This window comes from Dermacentor variabilis, unplaced genomic scaffold (genome assembly GCF_050947875.1).
Source record: "Dermacentor variabilis isolate Ectoservices unplaced genomic scaffold, ASM5094787v1 scaffold_13, whole genome shotgun sequence".
Classification (NCBI taxonomy): domain Eukaryota; kingdom Metazoa; phylum Arthropoda; class Arachnida; order Ixodida; family Ixodidae; genus Dermacentor; species Dermacentor variabilis.
In genome coordinates, this window is record NW_027460291.1 from 10,529,262 (window position 1) to 10,555,153 (window position 25,892).

Sequence of the window (25,892 nt, forward strand, 5' to 3'; positions counted from 1 at the left end):
CACTCGAGGCTCCGTTGCCCAGGGCTGTACTACCGAAACTCGAATTTCTTCCACGTGATTATGGAGGATCGTTAAATAGCGGCGTTGTCCCTGGACAGCTTTATTTTGTGTTATAATGTACAATGCGAAGATGCGCAAACGGAAAGTGCAGATCACGCGGACAGGAAACACTGGTGCAAGCGCAAGCCTGTCAGATTAGGCAGGACACCTCGAAAACCGCGATGGCTATATCAATTGCTCACGAAATGTTTACAGGTATGGTGCTAGGGCTTGTCACCGCAGTTTGCAGATACGAGAACTTGGGCTATTAGGTATACCAAGTATAAGGCGCAAACTTGCACTTATTGTCAACGCCATCGTCACCGCTCAGTGGCCGCCTTAATTTATCATAACTACCGCAGGAACAAATTAGCCGGCGCGCAGAAGTGCCCACTCAAAAAGGCGCACAGGCGCACTCGACAACGCAACTTCCGAGAACTTGGCCCATCGATCGCAGCCGACAACAGACGACTATATTGACACGTGTACTTACATTCAACGGGCGACCACGTTTCGCCGCCTAACAAATGTTATCGCACAGCGCGGGACGCGTCTGCATGTATCCGAAGTTTCTGGAAAGTTATCGATGCTTCTATCCGCTGTCTGTTGTCGCCGAACCCTGTGTTATCTGATTTCATCGCGTGACTCGAATGTTGTAGAACTTTGTGGAAGGCATGCGGGTCCCAACGATTAGTCTGGAACATTCGATGACTGCTGTATAAAAGCCGACGCACTTGACCCGCTGATCAGATTTTTCTACGATCGCCGACCGTGTTCGCCGCTATCGTTGTGTTATAAGTGTAGCCTGTTTTTGTGGGCACAGGTTCGCCCAATAAAAGTTAGTTTTGTCTTTCACAGTATTTGCTACTGTGTTCTTCAACGTCACCACCACGTGACAATATTATACGATACCGTCTCTCTGTCATTACTATGCTGCTGCTTTAATTCCAACTAAACGAGTCCCGAAGCAAAAGAAAACAAGAAGGACGGTGGGGACCTCCGAATGTCGCACACAAAAGGCCGCGCTAACAGCCGCCGCGCGCGCGAGGCGGCGGCTCACTGGGCCGTATAATGGTCGCCAGCTGCACGGATCGGGGCCGACCTCGTTAACGCGCAGCTTCGCTTTTTGTCCCCGCAGCGGATGTGCGCCGCGTGTCGGCGTGCGTGAAAGCGCGCGCGGTGTGCGCACACGCGCCCCAGACGCGCTGTCCGGCGCAGCCAACAGGAGCCGCTGTGCGGGCGAAGTCTGCAGGTGGAATAAGTGCCCGGACATCACGGGGCCCGCGTGGCGCTTCGCAAATAGCCGCGAGAGAGTGCCGGCTGCCTCCGGGACGGCAGTGCGTGTGTCCCATTACGTAATCGTCGATTTGACGGCAAAATGCGGCGGCATTGGCGTGGTTCGGTGCGTAACGGGTTATCTACACACGTGAGCGCGCACGAGGCAGCTGGTGTCTGTCGCGCAAATGCGCTGTGTGTGCGTATGCCACTGGTCTGCGTGCACAGGACGAAGCGCGCCGACTCGTACGGCTATAGGTTGAGGTCGCGCCGGCTGTCTTGAGTCCCACTTTGCGCGACTTCGTACAGACTTCTGCGCAGTATGCAGCAACACGAACTCTATGGTGATCTTCGCTGCGAGAATAGTTTAGACCACGCGGACTTTATTTCTCACCGGCGTGGCTTGAGAAATGCAGCCGCAGCTTGCATTTCGTGCTATAGATAGATATACTGCGGACACGTGTTGTTTCCATGAATTGAGATGCGAAGGGAAGCAAAAAAAAAAAAAACGATATGAGAGCGCCAATCGTGTAATAACTATCATTTGCGGTTGTGACTTGAAGGTATATTGTGCGGGATTCAAGGCGGTCAAGATCGTGGGGAAGTATGCACGTCATGGGCCACCATTATATGGTGCTGGAAAAAACAAAGCACCGACCTCTCTTAACGTGCTGAAGAGAGCGCGTCCAACTTATGACAACTTGCACGCCGTCGTACAACGTATCCTCACACATCTCCTGGTCTGCGTGCAGCCTCGAACTTAAATGATATTGCGCGACAAAAAAACGACACGGACGTGAGAGAAGACGACACACCAAGCGCAAACTTTGAACTAAGTTTATTGTGCCACTGCGTCGATTTTATACATTGGAGGCAGTGTAGACCGCGCATGCGCTTACAAGAAAATGAAGTGCGAATTCATGTAACATAGTTCCGAGTCATGTGATGCCGCGTCCAGGAATCTTAATTCTTTTTCTGTGAGAGCCAGAGACGGGAAGCTAACACACTTATCACCCAATTTCGCGATCACCTCGGCTTCAGATATTTCACGGATGAGCTGCGTGCTGCTACGGGAAACAATCGTGCATTGATCCTCAAGAGGTTTGCATCCATGATCGCGACAGTGGATCGCCAAGAAACCACCAGAGCCGTTTTTTACATTGTTCCTGTGTTTGCGGAGCCGATCATTGAGGCAACGCCCAGTTTGTCCGATATATTTCTTCCCACATGAAAGCGGGAGGTTGTACACCACCCGGTGGACACACTCGACATACTTTTTGCGGTAATGCTTTCTGCACTTATCGGAAGGGACGGCATTTGGATCCGTCAGCCTGCAAAGCCTGCCGAGCTTGTTGGGAGCAGAAAAAACAACTCTTACATTGGGCCACCTTTTTCAAGTTATGGGATATCCCGTGCATGTAAGGTATGACACTGACTTTAGGGCGTATGCCGGGAGGGGCATCGGCAACTGACTTCTGCGTGCTGGATCGCGCTTCTCTTAAAATGCGTCCCGCGACAGACACAAGCACCACCCTAGGACACCCGCCGTGGTTGTTCAGTGGCTATGGTGTTGGGTTGCTGAGCACGAGGTCGCGGGATCGAATCCCGGCCACGGCGGCCGCATTTCGATGGGGGCGAAATGCGAAAACACCCGTGTGCTTAGATTTAGGTGCACGTTAAAGAACCCCAGGTGATCAAAATTTCCGGAGTCCTCCACTACGGCGTGCCTCATAATCAGAAAGTGGTTTTGGCACGTAAAACCCCAAATATTATTATTATTACCACCCTAGGATATCCAGCCAAGGACAAACGTAGGGTTTGCTTTTCGAAGCTTACGTCCACTACGTGACAGCAAGACTTGCTAAGGGCATTCTTGAAGCACAAACTGATAATGGCCCGCTTAACACTGTCGCGATCATGGATGCAAGCCTCTTGAGGATCAATGCACGATTGTTTCCCGCGGCAGCACGCAGCTCATCCGTGAAATATCTGAAGCGCAGATGATCGCGAAATTGGGTGATAAGTGTGTTAGCTTCCCGTCTCTGGCTCTCGCAGAAAAAGAATTAAGTTTCTTGGACGCGGCATCACATGACTCGTAACTATGTTACATGAATTCGCACTTCATTTTCTTGTAAACGCATGCGCGGTCCGCACTGCCTCCAATGTATAAAATCGACGCAGTGGCACAATAAACTTAGTTGAAAGTTTGCGCTTGGTGTGTCGTCTTCTCTCACGTCCATGTCGTTTTTTGTCGCGCAATATCATTTAAGTAATGGATTACCAACTTGCCCGGAACGCTGGTCTCATTAAGCCTCGAACTAACGCGGGCAGTAAACGATAGCATTTTTTTCTGTCGGCAGCCACTCATTTCCGTCGTAAGGGCGCATCACAGAGAACGAGGAGACAAATTAATGATGTCAGCGTACCCGAAGTTGAGCTTTCTATCATGTCCGTACCTTCATGCTGTAGTTGCCTCTCGCGAAGCAGTCGCCGTGAAAAATGTAGGTCGCGATGCCGGCTGGCTTGATCCGCACTGATATATATGCTGCTGTTATAAATATACACTTTCAGTCCACAGGCGTTGCCGTGCGATTGCTTCGGGCGGACAAATTTACCACAGATTGCAGGCATTTGAGCAAAAAGTTACGCACGCACCCTGCAGTGCGTCCAGATTAGCTGCGTTGCCTTAAGCCACTCACGGAGTTGTGGCCTCCGAACCCTTTTGAACAGGCTGGCTTTCCCGCAGTGCCCAACAGTTATCATATTTTGTCAAATCTCGTATTGCAGAAAAGCCACATTTACGTGTGAGTAAAGCTCCTTGGCGGCGATCAGGCGTTGCTATGGGAACACGCCTGCACTGAGCGCTTTCGTGCATGTTGACGCTGCGAGTGCCTATACGCGTAGTGCGCGCCGATGGACGCGCCACTGGTGGCGGCCTTGCGCAAAACACACGGGAGAGGAGCCAGCCGCGCGCCGTAGTTTGTTGTGTCGTTGATAGTGCTTCTCTGTCTTATTCACGTTTTCAGAGCAAAATAGGCAACACCCTTCGCATGTGTGGGGTGGCCAAAGCTTCAAGGAATGTCGAAGAAGGATTGTTGCACGGTGGGGGGCTCAAATACCGGCGAAAACGCCGGTGATACGGTTCTAATCACTCCCAGCAAAGCCTCATAAGCGGGAGCAACGGTAGCAATGAATCGTCGCTTCGGCGGGAAATTTCTTATTCTCATCATTTCCTTTGTCGCTTCGGTGTTTATTTCCACTCAATTGTAGTTAAACGCGTAAGCGACGAAGTTCGTCTGCAGTGCAGCGTGCGGTTTAAATGCATTTCGCCTAAGTTCTGAATGCCGTTTGCCGCTCATATTGTTTTCCGCTTTTTTAGCGCGTTGTGCTACAAAGGCAGCACGACTGCACGAGCGCATCGTTTTGTATGTTAATGCTACAGAAGTTTGCACGAACTGAAATTGTTAGTTTTATGTGGCCCGGGAAATCCTCGGACCAGCTGTCGCGCACTTCATGTTTTTACATCTATTTTATGCGTGGCATCGCGCATGCTTAACTATTGCTAGTTGCTTCATGCATAACTCTTGTTGATTCTTTTGAGCTGCGAGGTTTTCACCCTGCCTTGTTTGTAAAGGGTATAAATCACGCTGTGTCTAATCGGAATGCTACCAAGCGAGTGCTTCTTTTACAGCTTTATTCTTTTCGCCCGAGGACATCTTGGATATTGTGGTTTTTTGGGAAACGTGTTTAGAAAATATGTAGTTCAGGGCCAGAATTGCTAATAATTGTTGCATATGGTATTTTTGTTCCATTTTTCACTGAAAAGTTCGCGTCACGTTTGGGAAGTCACTACACCTCGATGCTGTCTGAGCAGACTTAACACGCCGAGTAATTTGTTTGTTTCACAACGTAGTCGCTTCTTGCATGTGAATTTTGTACTCAATTGAATTATTTCTTATGCTTACGCCGCAGAGGACTAAACCCGGCCTTGCCGCCAGTGCTCATCTACTTTAACTGGCGCTGCTCTGCCTTTAAATATATCATGTGGCACCTCTCTCTAGTAACATTTAAAAAAAGTACTGAAAAGTTAGTCAGACTTTAGCTTTGTTCGTTTACAAGCAGCTCCCTTGGGGAATTTAAAATTGCAACATCTGCAGCGGGAACGGCAGTTCATCGGCGGTACAGCGCTAACACGCGCTCTTATTAACCCCTGCGTTTGGCGACTTTGTTGACTAGTGTACGCGCTTCCATCAATAAATTCGCAATTACTCTTCTTGAAGCGACTTTGACTGCACTTATTCGTCGATGTCACATGTATTCATCGGCAGAAAAATCACAACGGAACATGCAGACATCGCAACGTGTGCATTTGTTTGATATAAGTCTGCACTGACGACAGGTGCTTATTATTGAGGTACAGAAGCAGCATTACGGAAAGGGTAGAATTTAAAACATAACACTATCGAGACATTGCATTAGTCAACAAAATTTATCCGCTAGTTCGCATGAGCTCCCCTTCATGTAAATGGGATTCATGGCGTTTGTCTGCGGCACGCACCTGGCACGTATGTGGACCATGTTGTCCCAAACACCTGTAACATTGTGTTCATACACGCTCCCACACAGGTCAGCGTCTTCCCTACAGCTGTCACCGCAGAAGAAGACGTCCGGCGCTCGAAGAAAGCAGAAATCGCAGCCGCGAACTGCAGCCTTCCTTGCTGCAAACGGTTGTCGTCTGCTACTGCTCCCGCGCGTACTGTTGGAAGCGCCCGGTAGGTGGCTATCAGTGGCGCCTCTATAGGCAGTGCACGGGGCGTTATAACAAAAGTTTCGCTTCGGAACCACTGAGGGGCGTTGACAAAGCTCAGCATAGTGAGCACGCCTTGCTTAGGCGCGGCGTTCGCTTCTATTCAGCAGCGAATGTGACGTAGGTTGAGCCTGCAGAACAAGCGGGGAAACCTACATTGTTCTGCGGTAACAGACAGCTGGAAATTTACTGGCGCAGTGCATGCATGGGAAAATATTCAATGAAGGCAATATTACATATTGTGTCACGTTATAGCCCAGGTCTTTGAGGCTTTAGAGATTCGATGATTTGTTACAACGAGGCGGCGGATCTGAAGCGTCCAGACGCAAAGGCCAAAAGTCCTTCGAAAGAAGACGCTCATTTCATTGATCGATACTCCGGATTAGGAGGGTCGACGTGCACTCCCGCCAACAGGCGGTGCAGGGGGTACACGAAAAGTGCCTCGAGCGGCCAGACGCCCGGTAGTGTTGCGTGTATTCGCGGGCGTCTTACAGCCGGAAAAATAATTTTATGTAGAACGTATTGAGCAACAGAAAGCTGTATCGGGAGTTTTTAATTTTGCTCGACAATTTTCTGGTTGACACTTTTCATCTAATCATAATATTTGAGAAGTCGACAAATTAATTAAGACTAATTATTTAATTACACGGAATGCGAAAAATAATCTGTCTCCAAGTGACGGCGAACCACAATGCCTTGGTTCTCTCCAGCTACGCAGCATTTGCATTTTTTTTAAATCTTGGCGCATGACAGTTGGGACACCCTGTGTATTGGTATATATGGTGTCCCGGGTAACGTTAGCCAAGCTGTGCTGCGAAAAATAAAAATTTTAATTAAAATACGCGGTGCAAGACACAATTATGAGACGTACGCTGTTATAATGACCTCTGACGACGAAACACCGTAGGTCTTGTAGCTGTATCTTGCACCATGTTTTTTATTATTTTCCTTTTCGTTGAAGAGCTTGGCTAACGTTAGATGGGACACACGTACCCAACGCACTAGGCCAACGAGCGAACGCGTCTATTTCACTGCCTTCACACAAGCCCTTGGCGATGGCGACGTACGCGGACTTGTCCTGCAATTTGCGCATGGCGGCGCGGAAGCTCGCGCCCAACTCCGACGCAGCCTATTCAAATACATGTAAAACGCAGAAACGTTTTTCTGAAATAACCCCTGGACGGATTTTAATGAAATTTGTTGGATTTGATAGAGAGAGTTAATAAATTCAAGTGACTGTCGGAAGCGGAATTCCGATTTAGGGCCTGAATTTTGTTAAAAAGATATTCAAAAATTCGACAGATGGAAAATAATTGAAGCACGAATTTTACAAATTCATAGTTCTGCATCAAGAACAGATATCGCGGTTCTGTAAACGGTATTCATTAGATCATTCAAAGCGGACAAATTCGATATGTAATCTTACGTCTTACGTAAATTTGTTACGTTGTGTGCGAGGGTTCTGCAAAAGTTGTATTTCCATATTATTGAAGTTTTTTAGATTCATGTGTAACATATCGATTTTGTCCTCTTGAGATTTACTATTACATGCAATTCAGAGAATTGTGATATAATTTTTTCTGCTGCGTTACCAGAGTTGTAAACTTGATAGTTTAGTTTTCTCAAAACTTTCAATTTTTGCCAATTTTTAATAAACAATTGACGATCAAAATGATAAATTCGACACCAACAGTCACTACATTCTAGGCTTTTAAATGCAACAGACCTCGTCACATTCGTTGCCGAGAAAAACGAATTCTCCTTTGCCATGTATTCAGATAGGAGCTCCCGTCCTGCGGCACGCACTGCGCGTGCACCAGCTTGCGGGAAAACGCGGCGCCACCGCTGAACGCGCACTGGGCGGTGCCGTTCTCTCCGTTGTTCTCCACCTGCCGACTGCAGCGTCCAACTGCGCTACAAGAGAACGAACGCAAGACGGGAGCAGAAGAGGACAAAACAGCACAGAACTCTGCTGGGTTTATTACGCGCCTACCGGAATTGAGAGTTTCGATAAGATGACCGTACGCATTGTAAGTACACCAATTACGTTCTCGGAGAACACGACGCCAAGCCAAACAGACAGCACGCAAGACGCGTGCGTTGTACACCGAAGAGACGGAATCGCACGGAAGCAGAAGCGAGCGGCTGAACGCAGAAAGCAGCAACCATAAAATAACATTTAAAAAGTTGTGCTCTGCAGTAGGTGGCGCTCCCTCGCTGTGACCCACTAAGTGCGCCTGCAATATTGGTGGCGTAAAGGCAGGCAACACACAAAACTTTGGCGCACACAGCTTTTAAGGTAATATAGTTCGCTCATATTCCATGTTTGTCAACACGAACCATGAATATTGAGGGACCGTTAAAAAGGCCCAGTAGAAGAGTGAAGATCTTCCTGGCACTGGAGCAAGTCTACGCTTCAAAGGGGCAACCAGACCAAACGGACGAGTGGCAAAGAGACGCGTACAACGCACACGGAAGAGCCGAACCTCGCGAAGCAAGGCTCTGACACCGGCTCTGACGGCGCACCGGCGACGGCCCATAGGTCAGTGGGCAGTCCAATTAGCGGACGCCTGCACACGCGCAGGTGGCCGCACTCTTTCTTGGCTCGCGAATCGCAGCCGATGACAGGGCCAGCCACGCCGCTCAGTTTAGAAACGAGGGCCCAGGTTTTGTCGCGTTCACTACGTTTCTTCGTTATTCCTCCCTCTCGCCCTTCAGCATCGCCAGCCGCCGTCGACGATCGATCACTCAGCCCGACGAACCACTCGGGGCCACTGAAGAGCGTGCCCGAATCCCGTAATAGATTTGCCAGCCGTGCCCGCCATAAATCTCGGCCACGTTCTCGTCAGCTTTCCCATCCAGGATCCCCTGAATACGCGCGGGCAAAAGCATCATGCTTTTGATGCCCAAATATCATTAGCTACTCTCACGCTTTCTCTAGATGACTTCACTAGTGGCGTACGTTCATCGGTGCAGGCTCATTAGGCTTCCCAGCAAGGCGCACTGCGCCGTGGTCATGACGGGTCCTCAGCCCTGTGCCTGTTTCATCGTGCGTCAGCGAGCGGCCACAGCCCGGCCGTCCTCAGCTCTGAGCAGCTAGCGCTGCATGAAAAAAACCTTTGCGCCCCTGCTCCGTTGACGCGTCTGCATCGCAAGAGTTTCGCTATCCGGATGCCTAGTGCCGCAGGGGCATCGGCAGCAGCGGAGGCAGACGAGTACCAGCAGCCGGCATGCAGTCCGGCGTGGTCCAGTGAAAGAGGGCTGGCTGGGAGGGGGGCCCCGCCGCTAACGGCGTCCATAAATCACGGCCTCTCGGTAATCAATTGGGACGGCCACGCCTCGAAGCGTTCCTCCCTCCCGTCCACCTTCCCCGCCGGAAAACAACCACGCCTGCTGCTCCTCGTCGCCGAAACGCCGCCGCCATCTTGTTGTTCTTCAACGGGGGAAAGAGAGCCGCGCGCGCCGTCGACGACGAGCGATGTTCGAAGGCACGCGAAAACAGATCGACGGGAACGAAAATGTGGGGTTGGGTCGCGAAAGCACTTTGCTCGGCGGTCCAGCGTTGACCATGTACGGTCGCGCTTTGTCTACGTCGGCCGCCGTTTTGCCGGTACCATCGCATTTGCTGTGGTTGGAACCTAATAGCGACCGATTGCGTGTTTCGATTCGATGAGCCCCAAAGTGTCCAAGTCAAGAAATAGGTCGCGAATAGGGCATTTGCGCTCCCGCTTGGAGTGTATACAGCTCGCTGAACGGTTCTTCTTCGAGCAGGCCTTTGCATCTTGTGCCAACAACATTGAACAGAAATGCTTCCGAAGATAATTTCCCTCGTAGCGGTCACACACACCGGAGCTCGAGCGTGTCTTGGACGGACTACACAAGTGGTGCGCCTCGATCACGCGGTCTCAAGTTCCTGCATGCGCGCACACAACCACCGCGAGGAACGGGCAGTTATATGCAGAGTGAACGGTGTCCCTGCAATGCAGTGCAATCGACTCGAAACGATATTCGCTAAAGCGGAAACGCTGACCATTAAAGCTTGCTATCGTTCTTCCTGGACTGGCCTTAAAACACGCAACCATTTACGCATCATCGTAAGGACGGCACTTCTCGGGGCACGGCGTCAAAGGAGGACGCCATTGAAGGTGGCTCTCTTTTACGGCCGTCTGTGCACAGCTTATAGCGCCATGCCAGAGAATGCGTCGTCGAGCTTTTATTTAGCGTTTTATTTAGGGAAGAACGGGGCGAGATGGCTGCGGTGCCAGAGTAAGTTGTCTATAATTAGCCGGGATACGGACAGACCTGCCTGGAGGCGACTGCGGTCAATCACGGACGCTTCACGAGATGTGTAAGCGGCTTGTGCAAGTGTATGATGTCATGTGTCGACTAGTCGAACTATTTAGCGCAACAGCACAGGCTCTCCCTGAGTACTCTATCGTCTGCTCAAGCACAACTCAGACAGCGTCGGTATTGCATACATCGCAATGCACGCACCGATGCCGCAAGTCTCGGAATACGTGTGGTGCACAATGTCCCAGCGTAACTGCGCGCGATATCACAGTGTTTAGCACCCCCGGCTTTCAATAGCACAGATTGCCACAGGAACAATTATTGATTGCCCAGTGATTATATGGTGGGCAAAATTTAGTTATCTTTATATGCCGAGGATCACGCTCAGTACGAACAGGTGGCTTGCTGCAAAAAATAAAAAGAAATGACACGAAAGAACTCGGCCGGAATGCGCACTGCTGCTGACGAGCGCTAGCTTCGGATAAGCTAAGCCGCTCGTGTAAGCTGTTTCTAAAGCTCGCTAATAAAAGTGCTTCTTAAGGGAGGGAGACGTCTCCTGTGCGGGCAGACACGTCTGTCTCGCTCGATGTGGACACCCTTGTCCGCATTCGCAGACAAAAAAAATTTCTTACGCCAGACCTGCTCGTAAAGGCGGCAATACACTGCGACGTAACGCGCGCGCGCGCTCGTCTTGGCGACGTTACGTTGGCGAAAACACGACCCCCTACAGTCCGGCGGCATCTGGCGCCGACGCGGCCGGCGGCATTCAGCGCGCTCGGACGTCGTCCGGCGCCGAATGCAACCGACTGCATTTCGCGCCGACCGCGCCGAGCAAGTTAGCGCCTAGCGCCCTCTCTCGTCGAGGTAGAGACTCGCTACTCGGCAGGCTGAGCCAGAACGAGACGGCCCCTTGGCAACAAAGCGTGCCCGACCCATGCGGCTCCGAAATCGAAAGGTTTCTGGAAGTCGTCCAGCAACATCATTGTGTCTACGACACCAAAAGAATGGACTACTGGGATGCGGAGCGGGAAAACAACGCGTGGGAGCAGATACGCATGTACTCCGGCCTCTCAACACGAGCGTCAATGCTACTGCGCACGTGTGTGTATACGTCTCCGGACACGCTATGCAATCAGCGCCTGTTTGTTTGTCTTGTTTCCCTGTTTCAATCGAAGAGTGCCTGAAACTATGGAAGCGGCTGAGGGACCGCTATACTCTTGAACTGAAAGCTATTGAAGCGACGAAAAGGAGTGGCAGCGGCTACGTGTCTGTGTTATGTAGAGAGAGAGACCTGTTAAAGCGGGAGACACACGGTCCGATTCGGTGTCCAATCCGGCGTCCGACGAGCCGGAACGGCAGCCGGAATCGAGGTGTTTTGCCGTGCCGAAGCGCCGGATCGGACGTCCGGCGTGCGGCAAACCGGGCAGATTTTCATCGTCCGACACGACCGGCAACCGCACCGTCGTCTGGCCACAGCCAATGACAGCGCGGCTGGCATGTGACGTTCTCCGATGTTCCCTCCACGGAGGCGGCGCTGGTTGCCGGTTTTTCGCAGTGTTTTTTTTTTTTTCCTTGCCTGCTGCAGTTTGTTTCCGACAAGAAATAGTTGCCAGTTCAGTGAAATTATCTCGAACGTGTGCCTGTTATGCAAAGCAGCGCCTGGTACACTAGCACTAAGCTACTGGCGAGATCGGGAGCCGCGACGCGACAGCATGTCGCGGGCAGACATCCCACACCGACCGTCTGAGCGACGCTGCTCGCTTCGCTTGCACGTTTGCCCTTCGCAACGACTGCGTCGAGTAAACCAATTGTACTTAATTACGGGCGACCTAAGTGTACAGTGTTAATTGTTTTGGCAAACATAAGCGCTCTTCGACGAGCTCGGGTTGGATCGTAAGCGCCGTCTGCCTAGCTAGGCCTACCGGCCCTATCGCTGGCTGTTAGCGGAGTCGTCAGTAGACAACGCGCCGTCGTGAAGTGTTCTGTCACTTGCAGGGGCATGATTTTATTGAAAGTGTTCGTGTAAAGCGAAGCAGTGTTGTGCAGAGTTGTTTATATTGCGTTTCTCGACGTGGCTACGAAGTCGAGCTGGGGGGCTGGATCTGGGCGGAGCTTACGCGCCGCTCAATCTTTCGGATGCACGCACCGTGTGCCCCGAATCGTTGTATGCCGCATGCCGGAGCATGCGGCGCCGCACGGCAGACGGACGCCGAATCGTACCGTGGGTCTCCTGCTTAATGTTTCGTCTTGCGGAATGTGTCTGCGTCCGTGCCATCGCCGAGCAACAGCCCGGTCCGCGCGGTGGCAATCGCTACCGACAGAGAAGGCGCGCGAAAAGATTTGTTTCGATGTTCCACGACAGGCGGCACGGAGCGGCGCGGTGTTCAGCGCATGCGCTATTCCAGCTGCGGCTGGTGCGCGGCGTTGTACTGTAGGGGGACGGATTTACGCCTGACGCGGCGTAGCCGACCTGGCGTGACGTAGCGCAACCACCTCGCGCGCGCGCGCCGGGTCACGTCGAAGTGTATTGGCGCCTTAAGAGCACTTTGCAACGAATCGGACAGGCGTCCAGGCGACCGACCATTGCAAAGAGCCCTTGCAAAGAAGAGCTTCGTGAATGCGGCCCCTGAGCTATTCGCGTGCAGAAATGGAGCCATGAGATGTTTCCATGTTGCACCCCTGCCTTGTTATGCTGAACAGTTTCATTCGGCGATATCTCACGGGAGCTGGCGCATTCAGCAAAGACACGCAGACGGGCGTCCACGCACTGACCTGCGTTTCGGTGAGGCTCAGGGACTGCGCGAGCTGCTTCCTCTCGGCGCCGACAACGTAGTGGTTCTTCTCGAAGGCGTGCTCCAGCTTCAGCAGCTGCGACGGCGAAAAGGCGGTGCGGATCCGCTTGGGCTTCCGGAACGGGTGCAGCAGGAAGCCCGCCGGCTCGGGACCTGGACGGCAGAAGGGCCGCGAATGAACGTCCACCAATCGGCGCCGATTTATTTCCGCTCTCGTTATTATAGGTTTGGTTGATCGATATGCACCTTCTGCTCAACGTCCCGACACATGCAATTCGCTCTTTAAAAAAAAAGAAAACGCAGAAATTGGTTTGTAACAAATCTGCGTAGCTTTAGGAGACAGAACAACTGGAAGAACAGTCACGAATGTTGTTATGTTGACTAAAATTATGCAGCGCTGTTTCGAACCAATATAATTCTAGCAAGCCCCCAACGTTAATCTGTATTTTAAAAGTACCTGTTCTCGCAATCGCACAACTGTCACTTTTCGTCACAGTCCTTTTTCTTTCTCTTTATTTCATTCTTTCGATAGCCGAGAGCATGGACGGGATCGCTGAATCCGGTGTTATGAAATCTCACTGTCAGACATCACCGGGTCCAGCCAGGTGCAAAATAGCACGTTCAAGGAATACCAGTGCATATATCTGTGTATACTTCGATCGTCACTCGCTATTTCGGCCGCGGAAAAACCTTGATCCAGTATGCAACTGGGTCCGGTAACATTTTCAATGTTTCTACTACAGGTATTCAGGTAACTATACAGGTATGCAGCAGCGCTTCTTCGAAACAGGCAGCTAATCGCACCACGCGACTCCATGGCTGCAAAAAAGGTTACTAAAGGACGATGGTACACGCAACGACATGTGCTACGAAATGCGCTGTCCAGTTACCGCAGGTCTCCTTTCCGAAGCCGTGGTCGACATGGGAGGTGTCAACGCAGGTTCTCTGTGTTGTTTCTGTCGAGGAAACGTCATCAGCCGTGTCCGATGCGCTTCCGACCAAATTTTGCAACGTAAGTTCCCCCTCCTTCTTCCCCCTCCCCTCTACACCTTTCTCAGATTCGATTACTACCATCGTCAGAAAAGCAGCAAAGATCGGGCGACGATAATAATCAGCAGATTAGGATGGCTATCTTTCAGCCCACGACGACTTTTGGTTGCAAGCTCGTAATGGCTGACAGGCACTCGCAAGGACAACGTAAACCAAGGCTGTGCGGCAGAATGCCGCACGCTTTTGCGCGCAATGGGCATGAAAATGTGCAAACCATATCGGAGACAGATGCCGCTTAGAATCATTTCAATGCTGGCCAGCAACACACGTATTAATGCGTGGTTCACGCAAACGTGGCTGTAAATATGGCACTGCGATACAGCAGAACCATTACACAACAAGGCGACGTGTGCAGAAAAGAGCTGCACCTTGAGTGGTTAATAATCCACCTTCGACTTCTCTCTCTCTCTCTCTCTCTCTCTCTCTCTCTCCATTCTATTCGAATTTTGCTTTTGCGAGCTCGAGCCGCGAGCACCGCGCGAGATGTACAAAAAGGTCTCACGCGCGACAGTAAAGTATCTGCATTAGTCGCATTAGAATTCAAAGCACCGGAGTGTTTATTCAGCTGCCACGAATCATGAATGTCAATAGCAGCAGAAATATCTGACGCCTGCAAGGGTGGGACCGTGCACAGGCGCGAACACTCGAAAGAGAGGTCCCGCCGCGGCAGCTCGGCCCTGAAAAAGGCGGCGTGAGAACGCGACAGACGTCGCGCGCTGCCGGAAAGAGAGAGGGGGCGACAACGAGAAACATGGGCGGGACACTGAAGCGCTTCCAGGCGCGGCTAAAGAAAACGTTACGAATCGAGGTCCTCGGAGCGCTTTGTAAATAGCCCCGGCTCATCAACGCGCCGCGGCGGTTGGTAACCAGAGCGCCGAATTAGGACTCCATTGACGCCCTATGAAAACTCGCCGCGTCCCCCCGCCTAGTCCGAACGCCAAAATGCGTCACCACCGTCGTCTGCTTCTATTGTCGTCTGCCCGAGTGTGTATGCCATCGTCTGCTGCAGATCGCGCCGCCGTCGTCTGCTAAGCCGCTGAAGAAGGGGCGGATATCACCGCACCCCGCGTAGCAGTCGAGCTCATTCTGTATCCTGCCAACATCTCTGTTGGACGAAAGGGGCGGGCTTGCCCCAAGGGGGGTGTTGTATGGATATTTTGGGGGGAGTGTCATGTATACATAACAGGGACGAGCGAGCGACGTACGCTCACAATGAAGCCCTAACAAACGTATAATTCACACGCCCGCGTCCCCGAACAAACCGCGTGTCGGCAGGGCATCCACAGAATGGTATGTCGCCTCAGCACACAGCCCCTCGCCCCCGTCCAATATCCCCAGACCATGACGCGCCCAGTGTGACAAGCGCGCCCGAGCGGTTAGAGAGCGCGCCGACGCTGGCGGGAAAAGCGCGAAGCAGAAACATATGTCGCGGGTATGCGGCCGCTTTTCAGTGCGCATTAGCCCCGCTTCCATGCACCCCCGTTCCCGGCCCCCATCCTCGAGAGAGCATCACTCGAGAGCGAGCTCATCTACGAGGCAAGCGGGCGCGCGCTACCGACGACTCCCGGCTAGTCCCGGCTTCCCATTCAAGCGATTCGAGTATGGCGGCCGCCGCGTCTCTTTGAACTGGGCGAGCGACGACAATCTTTTCGCGGTGCCTGTGTTGGCAACCGCGTTAGGGCTTCTCCCCTCCTATACAACTCAACTCTCAGCCCACTTCATTGCATGCGGTGTATCCCCCTCTCTTATGCTGCTCCGACAAGGGAGACGCTTTCATTTCCGCGACCGACTCCGCTACTGCGCGCATTTAATGTTCCCGATCGAAACCGACCCTCCCCTTGCGAAGCACTTTCCTTTAACCCCGCGCCTGGCGCTTTGATCCCGTTTCGAGCCGCCGATTGGCCCGCCAGCCCGGCTGCCGAGCTCTGTGTCGGCGCATCCGGCCAATGGCGATCGCTGCCATTCATTGCGTCGCGCGATGGCAACTGGGTCGGGCGGAAGACATCCCGGCGTTGTGCTCGCCCGGCTCTCATATAATCTCTGGCCGACGTGGGCGAGTGCCTTTTTCTTCTTTACTTATGCTAGCAGCATCGATTCGCAGCCATGCTGTAAGACAGACAGCCCTCTTTTCATAAAAGGGCTCGGGGAGCCACATAAAATATCCCAACCCTAACGCCTCTCCCCATCCGACCTTCCGTTTCATATGCTTCCTCATTCACGCTTCTTTATGCACTTCTGCGCTAAACAAAGAGACATTGAACAAAAAGGCCTATAGAGGAGCAGTGATGCGTACAGTGTTCCCGCGAAAAAGATCATGGTCTTTTTGTGCGCTAAGTACGCGATCAAACCTCTCGATTCCCGTCAAATTCCGCTGAATAACATTTCGCCGTTGTGCAACCCCGCATTCATGTGTCGCTCCCCGCTCCGGACGTCTTGCACCGTCGCCGCCATTCCGCATCAACGCTCGTACGAGCGCGCCGTCGCACGTAACGTCTGCGCACCGGTAATCGGCCTGAACCATCTGCCTGAGCAGAGAAGTGCACACAGCCTTCTGTCCAGCGCTTTGCAGGGAGAGAACGTCGGTGTCACCAGCTGCTCGCGGTCCGCGTTCAAAATGCGCCTGTTACTTAACGGCGCCAGGTAATGAGAGAGCGCAGCACCCGCTAAGGATGTCCGCCTGCACGGCGTCCCGCCGCTGGAAAAGAACGTCGTTGAATTATGTTTTTTTTTTCTCTCTCTCTCTAAACAAACGGAGCGCTACCGACGCAACAAGCGTTGACGACTATAGCATTAAACGCTCTTTTCGTCAATGAACTGAGCCGTACTGTCGCATATAGTGTATATATATAGCTTCGCTACTCCTCCATTAGTCGGATACGCAGCGGCCTTCCTTCAACGATATCGACTGCAGGTACTAATCAGCGCCATTTAACATTGCGCGCTAGTCGCAGGTGTGATATACTATTCGCGTTCAATACTAAAGAGAGCCACAACCGACGCAAATGCGGTCTTGTAGCTCATTCACACCGCCCACTTGAGGAGGTCGCGCGACCATTTGGGATTGGCGACCAAAAAAGCGATTGAAGGCGACTGATGCTCATCACACCGGCAAGTGCGACCGCGCAGTCGCCATCTGCTCACAACTGCATCGCCACATAATATGAGTATAGGCAGACGTCCTTCTCTGCGCATCTGATTGGTTGAGCGGTTCTGCGACTGAAAAAAATCCAGCGGCGAGCGACCAGCCCAAGATGGTCGCTTTGCGAACAACTTGGCCGTTGTGAATGAGCCTCCACGTGGACTCCTGACGCGCCTACGATGGCAGGCGCCATGCATGTTGCGCCACTCACGTGTAAACCCCGCCTCACTTGTTCGCTGTTAACTTAAGGAGCGTCTATTCGTTTCCAGTATTATATCACATAACAGATCCTTTCAATTAACCTTGACGACGTCACGTCAAATAAACGTCCTTTTTCGTTTGCGTCCCTCCTTATTCTCCCCTAGCCGAAGAATGCAGGAATGGGTCCCTCGTGCGCCTTTGACCCTTTCCAGTCCTCCGTACTGGCGGCTGAGTTTTCGTAAACACGAACCGCGCAAATAAGCCTTTGCGTATATCGCCGGTGCTTCCTGCCTCGCTTCACTGAGGCGGCCGTCCACGGAACACATCATTCCGCAGGGCCACAGATCCGCCATACCCGACCTGGCAGGCCCAACGCGGTGCGCGAGATTGATCGGAGTGACAGGCCGGGATCAGTCTCGCTGAGCAAGGCCCCCGCGGGACGCGTGCACGCCAGGGGCCGAGAAATAGAACGACGACAATGGCTCACGGCGGGGTCATTTCTCCCGGTGCATGTGCCACAATGGCCGACCAAAGGGCACGAAACAAGAAAAAGTGACAGCAGAAACAGCGGCACATGGAAGCAAACACCAAATTTACAAAGACGGCGCATAAAGTTCACCCACGTGTTCAGGACGACAGGGTAGCTAGCCGCAGCGAATGTGCATGTATACATATATGAGCACAAAGAGTGTAGGTAGAGGTCACCGAATGTGCGCGCGTGTACGCGATAATGTCGAATGGACGCGCTCTGCAAACACGCGGTTGGTCAGCGCGCCTTCGCGCGATCAGCGCCACTTGCTCCCGTCGTGCTCCCGAAGCTGCTGCCTCGTCGACTGCACGGGGTGTCCCGCTTGAGAGGAGATTTCAAACATGAAAGGCGCGTCGGAAGCGAATGGAACCCAACCAATACTATTCGAAATAGCCTGTAGTAACTCGGGCAATTGTTTGTTTTCTCCACAACTAACTAATCAAGTTTAATTACACAACCTTTTAATTATTGGCTGAGGACCCCAAGTATGATGCGCAGATTTGTAGAGCCCCTTCACAAACCACCGATCGAGTTTACGATACGTCTCACGTAGTACTTTTTTCCGGGTTGCAAAGAAAGCCCGCGATATACTAATAAAAAAAAAGACACGTGAGGGAGCGCTTGCGCAGTGGTATCGTGCTGCTCTCAAGCGTGCGTTCGGGGAACAACGTCGGCTCCCGTCGGATGACGGCGCAAATGCATGCTGCTGGCCGGGCGCTGCCGACGAGATAAAGAACGCCCTCTCGCTTCCTCGTCGCCAGTCACGATGCAGCCGACCTTGTTCACCGAACTCACGTTTGAGAACCGCAAGGTATACCGCTGCACAAACAATCCATCACGTGGCCTTTTTTCATATTTCGCGGGCTTCCTTTGCAACCCGGAAAAAAGGACTACGTGAGATGTATCGTAAAGCAAACCACTCGATCGGTGGTTTCTGAAGGTGCTCTACAAATCTGCGTATCATACTTGGATTTCTAAGCGAATAATGAAAAAAAATTGGTAACTAAACTTAATCAATTAGTGACTTATGCAGAAAACAACAAAAAATTGCTCGAGTTATTATAGGCTATTGCGAATAGCCCTGATTCGGTTCAGTTCGCTTCCGACACGCCTTTCATTTTTTAAATTCTTGGCTCAAGTTATGTGGGACACGCCGTATACGTATACATGCGCACCAAGTCTCTTCAACAATACGCTACAAATTGTTCGAAGAAACCCTGTCACGGCGAAGACTTGACTATTTATTTCTCCTTTATATTTGACTTGGCTGCGGAAAAAAAACTATTGGATTGTTTAGGGGACACTGCACTGTACGCGCACGTGTGGTCTGCGTAGCAGCGTACGCGTGCGGCAAACAAATAGCGAATAAACAACCGACACCGAGCGCAATAAAGGTCTGCGGTGACTGCGCACTTCTGCGGTCATTGTGTGATCGAGGCAAGGAAGAAAAAAAATTTAGTTTTTCATTGCACGGAGTTGAGAGTAATGCCCACACAGCTTTCCAGCTTTCCAAGCTCTTTGCCATTAATTGCGCAGTCGCATGTAACGCAGACTTGCACCTCTTGCACAACCGCGTATACTCTCATTATGATACATGTGTGGCAATAACGGGCATAAGCCGTCTGCAATTTGGTTATTTCTATGTATTTCTTACTTTATTTCTTTTGCTTTTTCAGCCATGCATTCGGCTTTCCCCCAATTCGCGTGCTTGCAGAGCGCACACTCAAACGCACGAGCTTGCGCGGCGCTTTCTCGAAAGCAACACTGCGCGGCACCACCTGCTTGTCCGGCCGCGGTCAGCCAGACCCTCGGCTGGCCCCCAAGTGGTCGGGCTGACGCGAACCGAAAGCTCTCCGACGGGTCGCGCAGCGATATATCTCGCACATAACAACATATGTTATTTTACATCTAGCCGATAGAAAATGTCGTCCGAGTCGATGCAATGCCGCCCGCGAGATGCTGCGCGCCGCCCGTTTTTGACTTTCGCGTCACGCGCAAGAGTTCTCGCTGCACGGGGAAAAAAAAAAACTTTTTTCATAAACGTTTGCTCTGACGTTAGAAGAACCATGGAGGAAGGAAAAGAGGGAGCATTACGTCACGCAGCCAGGCTTGGCAAGCGAACGCTCCGTGAAGCCACAGTGGTGGCCCAACACGTGACCTCTTGCGTCGAGATCACGGAGCAAGAATTGAGATTTCCTGGGACATTTGGTTCCTAGTAGACATGTGCCAGTAGTTTTTATTCGCTGCGCGCTGGCTCAGCTGCCACATCATGGCTCTGCCTGCAAAACGGGAACACCAACCACGTACTTTGACGTGTTTGACACGCAATCACGTGTTGGGCCGCCACTGGCCCAGCAGATTTCGGGTTCAATCGCGTTGCGGCATGCTCCCTCCTCTCGTTTCCTTCCTCCGTGAGAACAACAGCGTGAACCACCGAAGGAACGTGTTCCGCTGTTTCCACGATCGCATGATCGACGTGATCTCTTGGAATTGAGAGGAAGCGATAGATTTCTGGCAGGTGCTGACGTCAGGCGTGGCTGTTAATCCTGATGGCCCCAATAGCAGCGCACGAGTGCCACCGCCGTTTGTGGGGACGTGACGGGCTTTGCGAAAAACACAATGATGATGTTAAACTGTGAGGTCGACTGACGCTTTTGTGACCGACAATGAAGAGCGACCAGACGGTCGCGTCAGCACTGCATGGAGACTAAAAGCAAAAAAGAGCGTCGTTCAGCTGCAACTGTAAACGTGGCAGCTTGGCCGTTCTAACATCGACGTGAACGCACATCCGCGTCAGAATAAGTTTGACCAGAACGTTGAGCAAGCGTTAGCTCGGGCCCATTTTCACTCTGATTTCCCTATTCAAATATAAGCACAACGAGGAAATGATGCTTTTATGGAACAACCGCTGAACAGATCCAAATGAAATTTGTTGCATTTTAGAAACAAATTTAAATTATAGCAACTCCAGTAAGCAGAATTTTGAATAACGACCTAGAATACTTTCTTACAACAGATTGGCAAGAATTTAAAGTTAACGTTAAAAAATAATAATCTTAAGCTGGATGTTCATGAACCTGTCCCTCTGCACCGTAAACACATGTCACAGTTCCGTAAACTGTATCCGTCAGAGAACCTAAAGTGCAGAATTTTCACATGTGAATTTACAGCTCATGTGAAGCAGTTACAAGGTTGACAGGGGTTTCGCAAAAAGTCCTACTCACAAAATAAACACCTTAGAACAGTATATAATACAACATTGCCTGCGTTAGATGTATTATGAGGTACAATTTACGGAATCATGATATCGTCTGCCTTTTTTTTTTAGTGTCGCTGTGTTTCAGAGTTGCATTGGCGCCTTAACTATGGTGGTTAGCGGAAGGGAAAGCGTGCGACGATAAACCGGTTTATTTTGTGACGCCAACTTTGACGCTCATTGCAATGGACGACCCTGACAACGACACATTGGCTCGCGATGCTGGGCTCGACTTCAGCGATTTATGCACTGATGAACGCGACCTGCTACTGAGGGCTCGCGCTGCCGGCGTCGTTGCATGGTACTACAACGGCAACTGCATGTCATGGCTGTACATATTCGCACATTTGTAGCTTTTCCTTGCGCTTCGGACAATGCATGCAAGACCGACAAACAGTTCACTCGTTGGCACACAATGATAAGTAACGTTGGATTCGCCGCTGCAACTGCCCTTGGCCAAGTTCCGCGGACCGTTCGCGCCTCCCACGACATCACATGGACGTGGAATTCTCGCTGCTCGTTCCAAATGCAAGTTTCGCGAGCCAGCAGAACCAGCGTAGCACGACGCGATAACGAAACAACTGAAACTCCAAAGCGCGCGCGGAGCAGAGTCGAGCGAAAACGAAACCTTTCGACCACCCATACTACTGAAGGGTAACGTCAAAATGCTCTTTTTTATTATATTCGAATAGAAGTAGACAAGTACCATTTTCTTCCGTCTTATAACCTAATGAAATGATCTTTTTAATACGAGTAGTTGACTACTAGTGACATAAATTATGATGAGGAGTGCCTTCGTCATCGGGCTAGCACCGGAATGTCGCTGGGGGATCTCAAATCGTGTCATGCATTTACCTCAATTTCTCAGTTACTAAAGCTTTTTTCGCGAATATACTGACGCCTTAGACGTTCTAGAGCATTGATTTATCACTTTAACTTGACTTCATAGTAACCTTTAGTGTCCCTTTAATTACGGCTCTTTCCTATATGCGGTGGTACACGGTTTACACGCACGAAAAGAGAACACACAAGCAACCATGCATCTAAACGACAGGAATTCCCGCGCCAAGAACAAAGGTGCTCCGAGCTGCGGCAGCTGCCTTTACTGTAGGTGTACAAGCCATGCTCAGCAAATAGTGCCGTCTGCATGGTCAGAAGAAAGAAGAAGAAACTGCGAGGGAGGTCGTCCTCGGTATGCATGCGCGTCAAAGGCACATGCAGATGCTGACACGCATGCGCTCACACAGCGCAAAATGGCGCAGACTGGAGGCGAGCTCCACCACTGCAAATGCTGGCGCCACCGTCGGCGTGACGTGGCATGAGGGATCACGTGTACGCAGCGGCCCCGTCGGCTGCTTCGGAAGCGCCGAAGCGAGCTGAAAACTAAAGTTCAAAGTCGCCCTGCGCTGCGGTTCTAATTAAGTGGCGAGGCTTTACCGCCTTGGTTGTCTGCTTGACAACATCTGAAAGCCCTACAATAGGTATTGGCTGCCTTTGGAGGAGTGCAGCACGGTAGGCTACTGCTCGGTGCCGCAATGCCGGACGTACGCAAGGGAGCCCGGTGACAGCCTTATTCACACGTAGCCGCAGGACAAGGAGCTGCGTGAAGCTTGGCTCGCTAAACTTACAACCGGGAGGAAGCCATCGGCTACAACTCCGGTATGCAGCAAGCACACACGCGAGGAAAATTTCTGCTACGGCGCCGGGACTGTGATGTTCGGTGAGTAGGAGAAAACGCACACTGAGACGCCCTCCCGCGCCCGCTGCCCGGCTAATGTCATGACGGTTTGGTCTATGAACTTGTTGATGCTAGATACTAGCAAGTTCACTGGAACGGAAAGGGAGCGATAAGACACACATTAAAAAAAGGCATGACACATGGTCATGTTTGTGTTGTGAATTAATGCACTGGATTACGAAGAAGAAGCAGAGGGAGATCCCACGCTTAGAAGACCGATAAACATAAGTGCGACGCAACTTGAGAAATAATATTGAAATATCCAAGAATTTAGAAGACAAAAAAAAGATTGAATCGTCGCGACGGCACATCACAATCGCCGTAGGCGTCGAAATCTCTATAACGAAATTATTTTTGAACAGTTCTGATAGTGTCCACGCAACAATGGTTGCTAGTGTACTGTCAAATTCTGTGGCCTAAAGCTCACGGCACGGTGCGAAAACGCGTTCACAGCGAAAGCAAAACATTGTGCGCGGACATGCATGCAGATGCGCAGTCTGTCGCTGCGAACCCGTGTGATCGCTGCATTGAAGCTTCATTCTGTTATGCTCCATTTGGTTATACAGACAGCCCTATATAAGAACATATTTCACATAGTTTACTCTCAGCATTTGCCTACCTTTCACGCGAGAAGTCGGCTCGGGAGACTCCATCACGGCGACCGCGCGCAGTGGCGTTCACTGTACGTATTCGGTAATGAGGTAGCTTTTGTAAACTATTCTGTGCTTGCAGTTTGCGCAAGATTATTATATCGACAGTTAAAAACTTCCCTCGTTTTGAGAGTAATTACATAAATGTCCAGGAGGGCTGCCGCGTGGTGTTTTTATTGAGCGCCGTAAGCGAAACACACGAGGAGCGCGCCGCGTGATCCATCATACTATGCAAGGGAGGCGCTTCCGGTAGATGGCGACTCCGTAAGTCCTCGCCCCCCGTATGGCTATATGGCAGCGCTGCTGCGACCGGTAGCTGAACAAAAAAAAAAAAAAAGGGGGGGGGGGCTGCATTTACTGCGCGGCACGGCGTCGCCAAATGACAACATCGAAGCCATGCGGTTGCTATAGAGATGCTCGCGGTAGCTTCATCCGGCTATTTGACGCCACAAGGTGGGAGCACAAAGCGGACCGCGCACAGCAGGCTTCTTTCTTCGTCCGCGTCCTCAGATTGGCCGCCGGAAGGATCAGCCGCACATACGACCAACCTAGCCAGCCCTTTAGGCGTACCCCTCCTCCGAGACATGGTTCCTTCTTCAACGACACACACACACATGCGCGCGGGTTCGCCGCTCTTTTTTTCGGACTTCGCGCCTAACGCCGCGGAGGCGATTCCTGGGGCAGACGGCGGACAGCGCGTGCACTGGGCCAAGTGCACCGTGTCCCTCTGTACACTCAGCGCTGCGAAAGTGGACTCAATCGAAGGGACTGGAGTGAAGCCACCGCTGCCTGGATCCCAACAAAGCTCCCAACCAAGGTGACCCGGCCGTTAGAAAACTGTTCAGGCGACGCGACATTGAGCCGCCCCGCTACCACACTCGGCTTGTTCGAACCTCCCTGCGATTCGAATGCACCACAGCGTCAGCAGTGCAGTACACGTCATGGTTCACATCGTGCAAGTGGTCTCATCATTTGCGACGCTTGATGGCTGACACAAAGATGGCAAATGCTTGAACTTGAGTATAAACAAAGCACGGCATCGAGGGTGATCGTCAGAAGAAAGTGCTGCAGTCTGCGCTGCTGCAGCTGCAGTACACGCAACCGTTGTCATCACAGAGCGGGTTTAGCTCCTTGCAGATATGGACCGCACGACGTCACCCGTGACGTCTGCTTCCCTCAGCCGCGGCCATTCCTTCCGCGGTCCGCTTGGCCGCGCAAACAACCAAGACGACTGCGCGAACGGCGGTCACAAGCTCAACCCGACGTGTTTCCAAAGATAACGACAATGGCCAGCCCCTCAGAGCCAACGGGAGCCTTCTCCGGAAACGCCGGGGTTGCCCCCAATTACCGGGCCGAGAATCCGCGCCGCCGGCGTCTGTGTATACACGCACGCTTGCTTCTACGCGCTCGGCACACGCGCATCGCGACCGGAGGCGCTGCTGCTGCGCGCGTGCGCCAGAAAAAGAAAAATGCGCGGCGGCATCGTTGGTTGTGCAACTGCGAACGGCCGCTCGCTTGGCCTACGCCGAACACGGGGTGCGCCTTCTTCGCAAGTCGCTATGAGGGGCGGATACGCGGGATCTGCGCGTCGTCCCGAAGGTTTCCACGGTGCGACAGAAAGCTTGGAAAGCCGTGACAACGTCATCAAAGTTTGCATGTCTATTTTACTCCGGCTCGTACAGTGAGGCGATGTCAGCTGCGAACACGTTTTATTTTTACTCTTTTTTTCCAAAACACGCTCGCTGTCATCAATGCGCTTTTATTTATTTGTTTTTCCTGACATCATGCATGGGCACGGGCCAAGTTCCGCGGATCGGCCATGGCACTTAGGCGAAGTCGTCAATCGCATCATGTTCCTACATGTCGATAATAAACAGTCTTCCTCTCGCTTTTGGTTAGAATACTCGCCAGCTTTGACATCGCTGCTGAATCCACTGAAACATACATCGGCGCCTGGCGCCCGTCCTCATAGTAGTCGGAACTGCGTCTTTCTGTAAACAAGACGCGTCCTGTGGTTTGCGAGCAGCTCCGAGCTCAAGCTGGCTTTGAGGCGACTGCCGAATACGTGCACTATAAAAGGCGCCTTTCTTTTAAGAGGTCCCTGGTTTGAAGGGCTCAATCAGCGC

General features: G+C 51.8%; 1 protein-coding gene across 1 annotated transcript in view; it reads right to left on the bottom strand.

Moving 5' to 3' along the window:
* Window positions 1-25,892, bottom strand: part of LOC142566800 (uncharacterized) — a 122,974-nt gene that overhangs the window by 39,922 nt on the left and 57,160 nt on the right. The window contains exon 3 of the mRNA XM_075677681.1: window positions 13,184-13,356. Coding sequence (XP_075533796.1) covers window positions 13,184-13,356 — 173 coding nt within the window. The remainder of the gene's footprint in view (window positions 1-13,183; window positions 13,357-25,892) is intronic.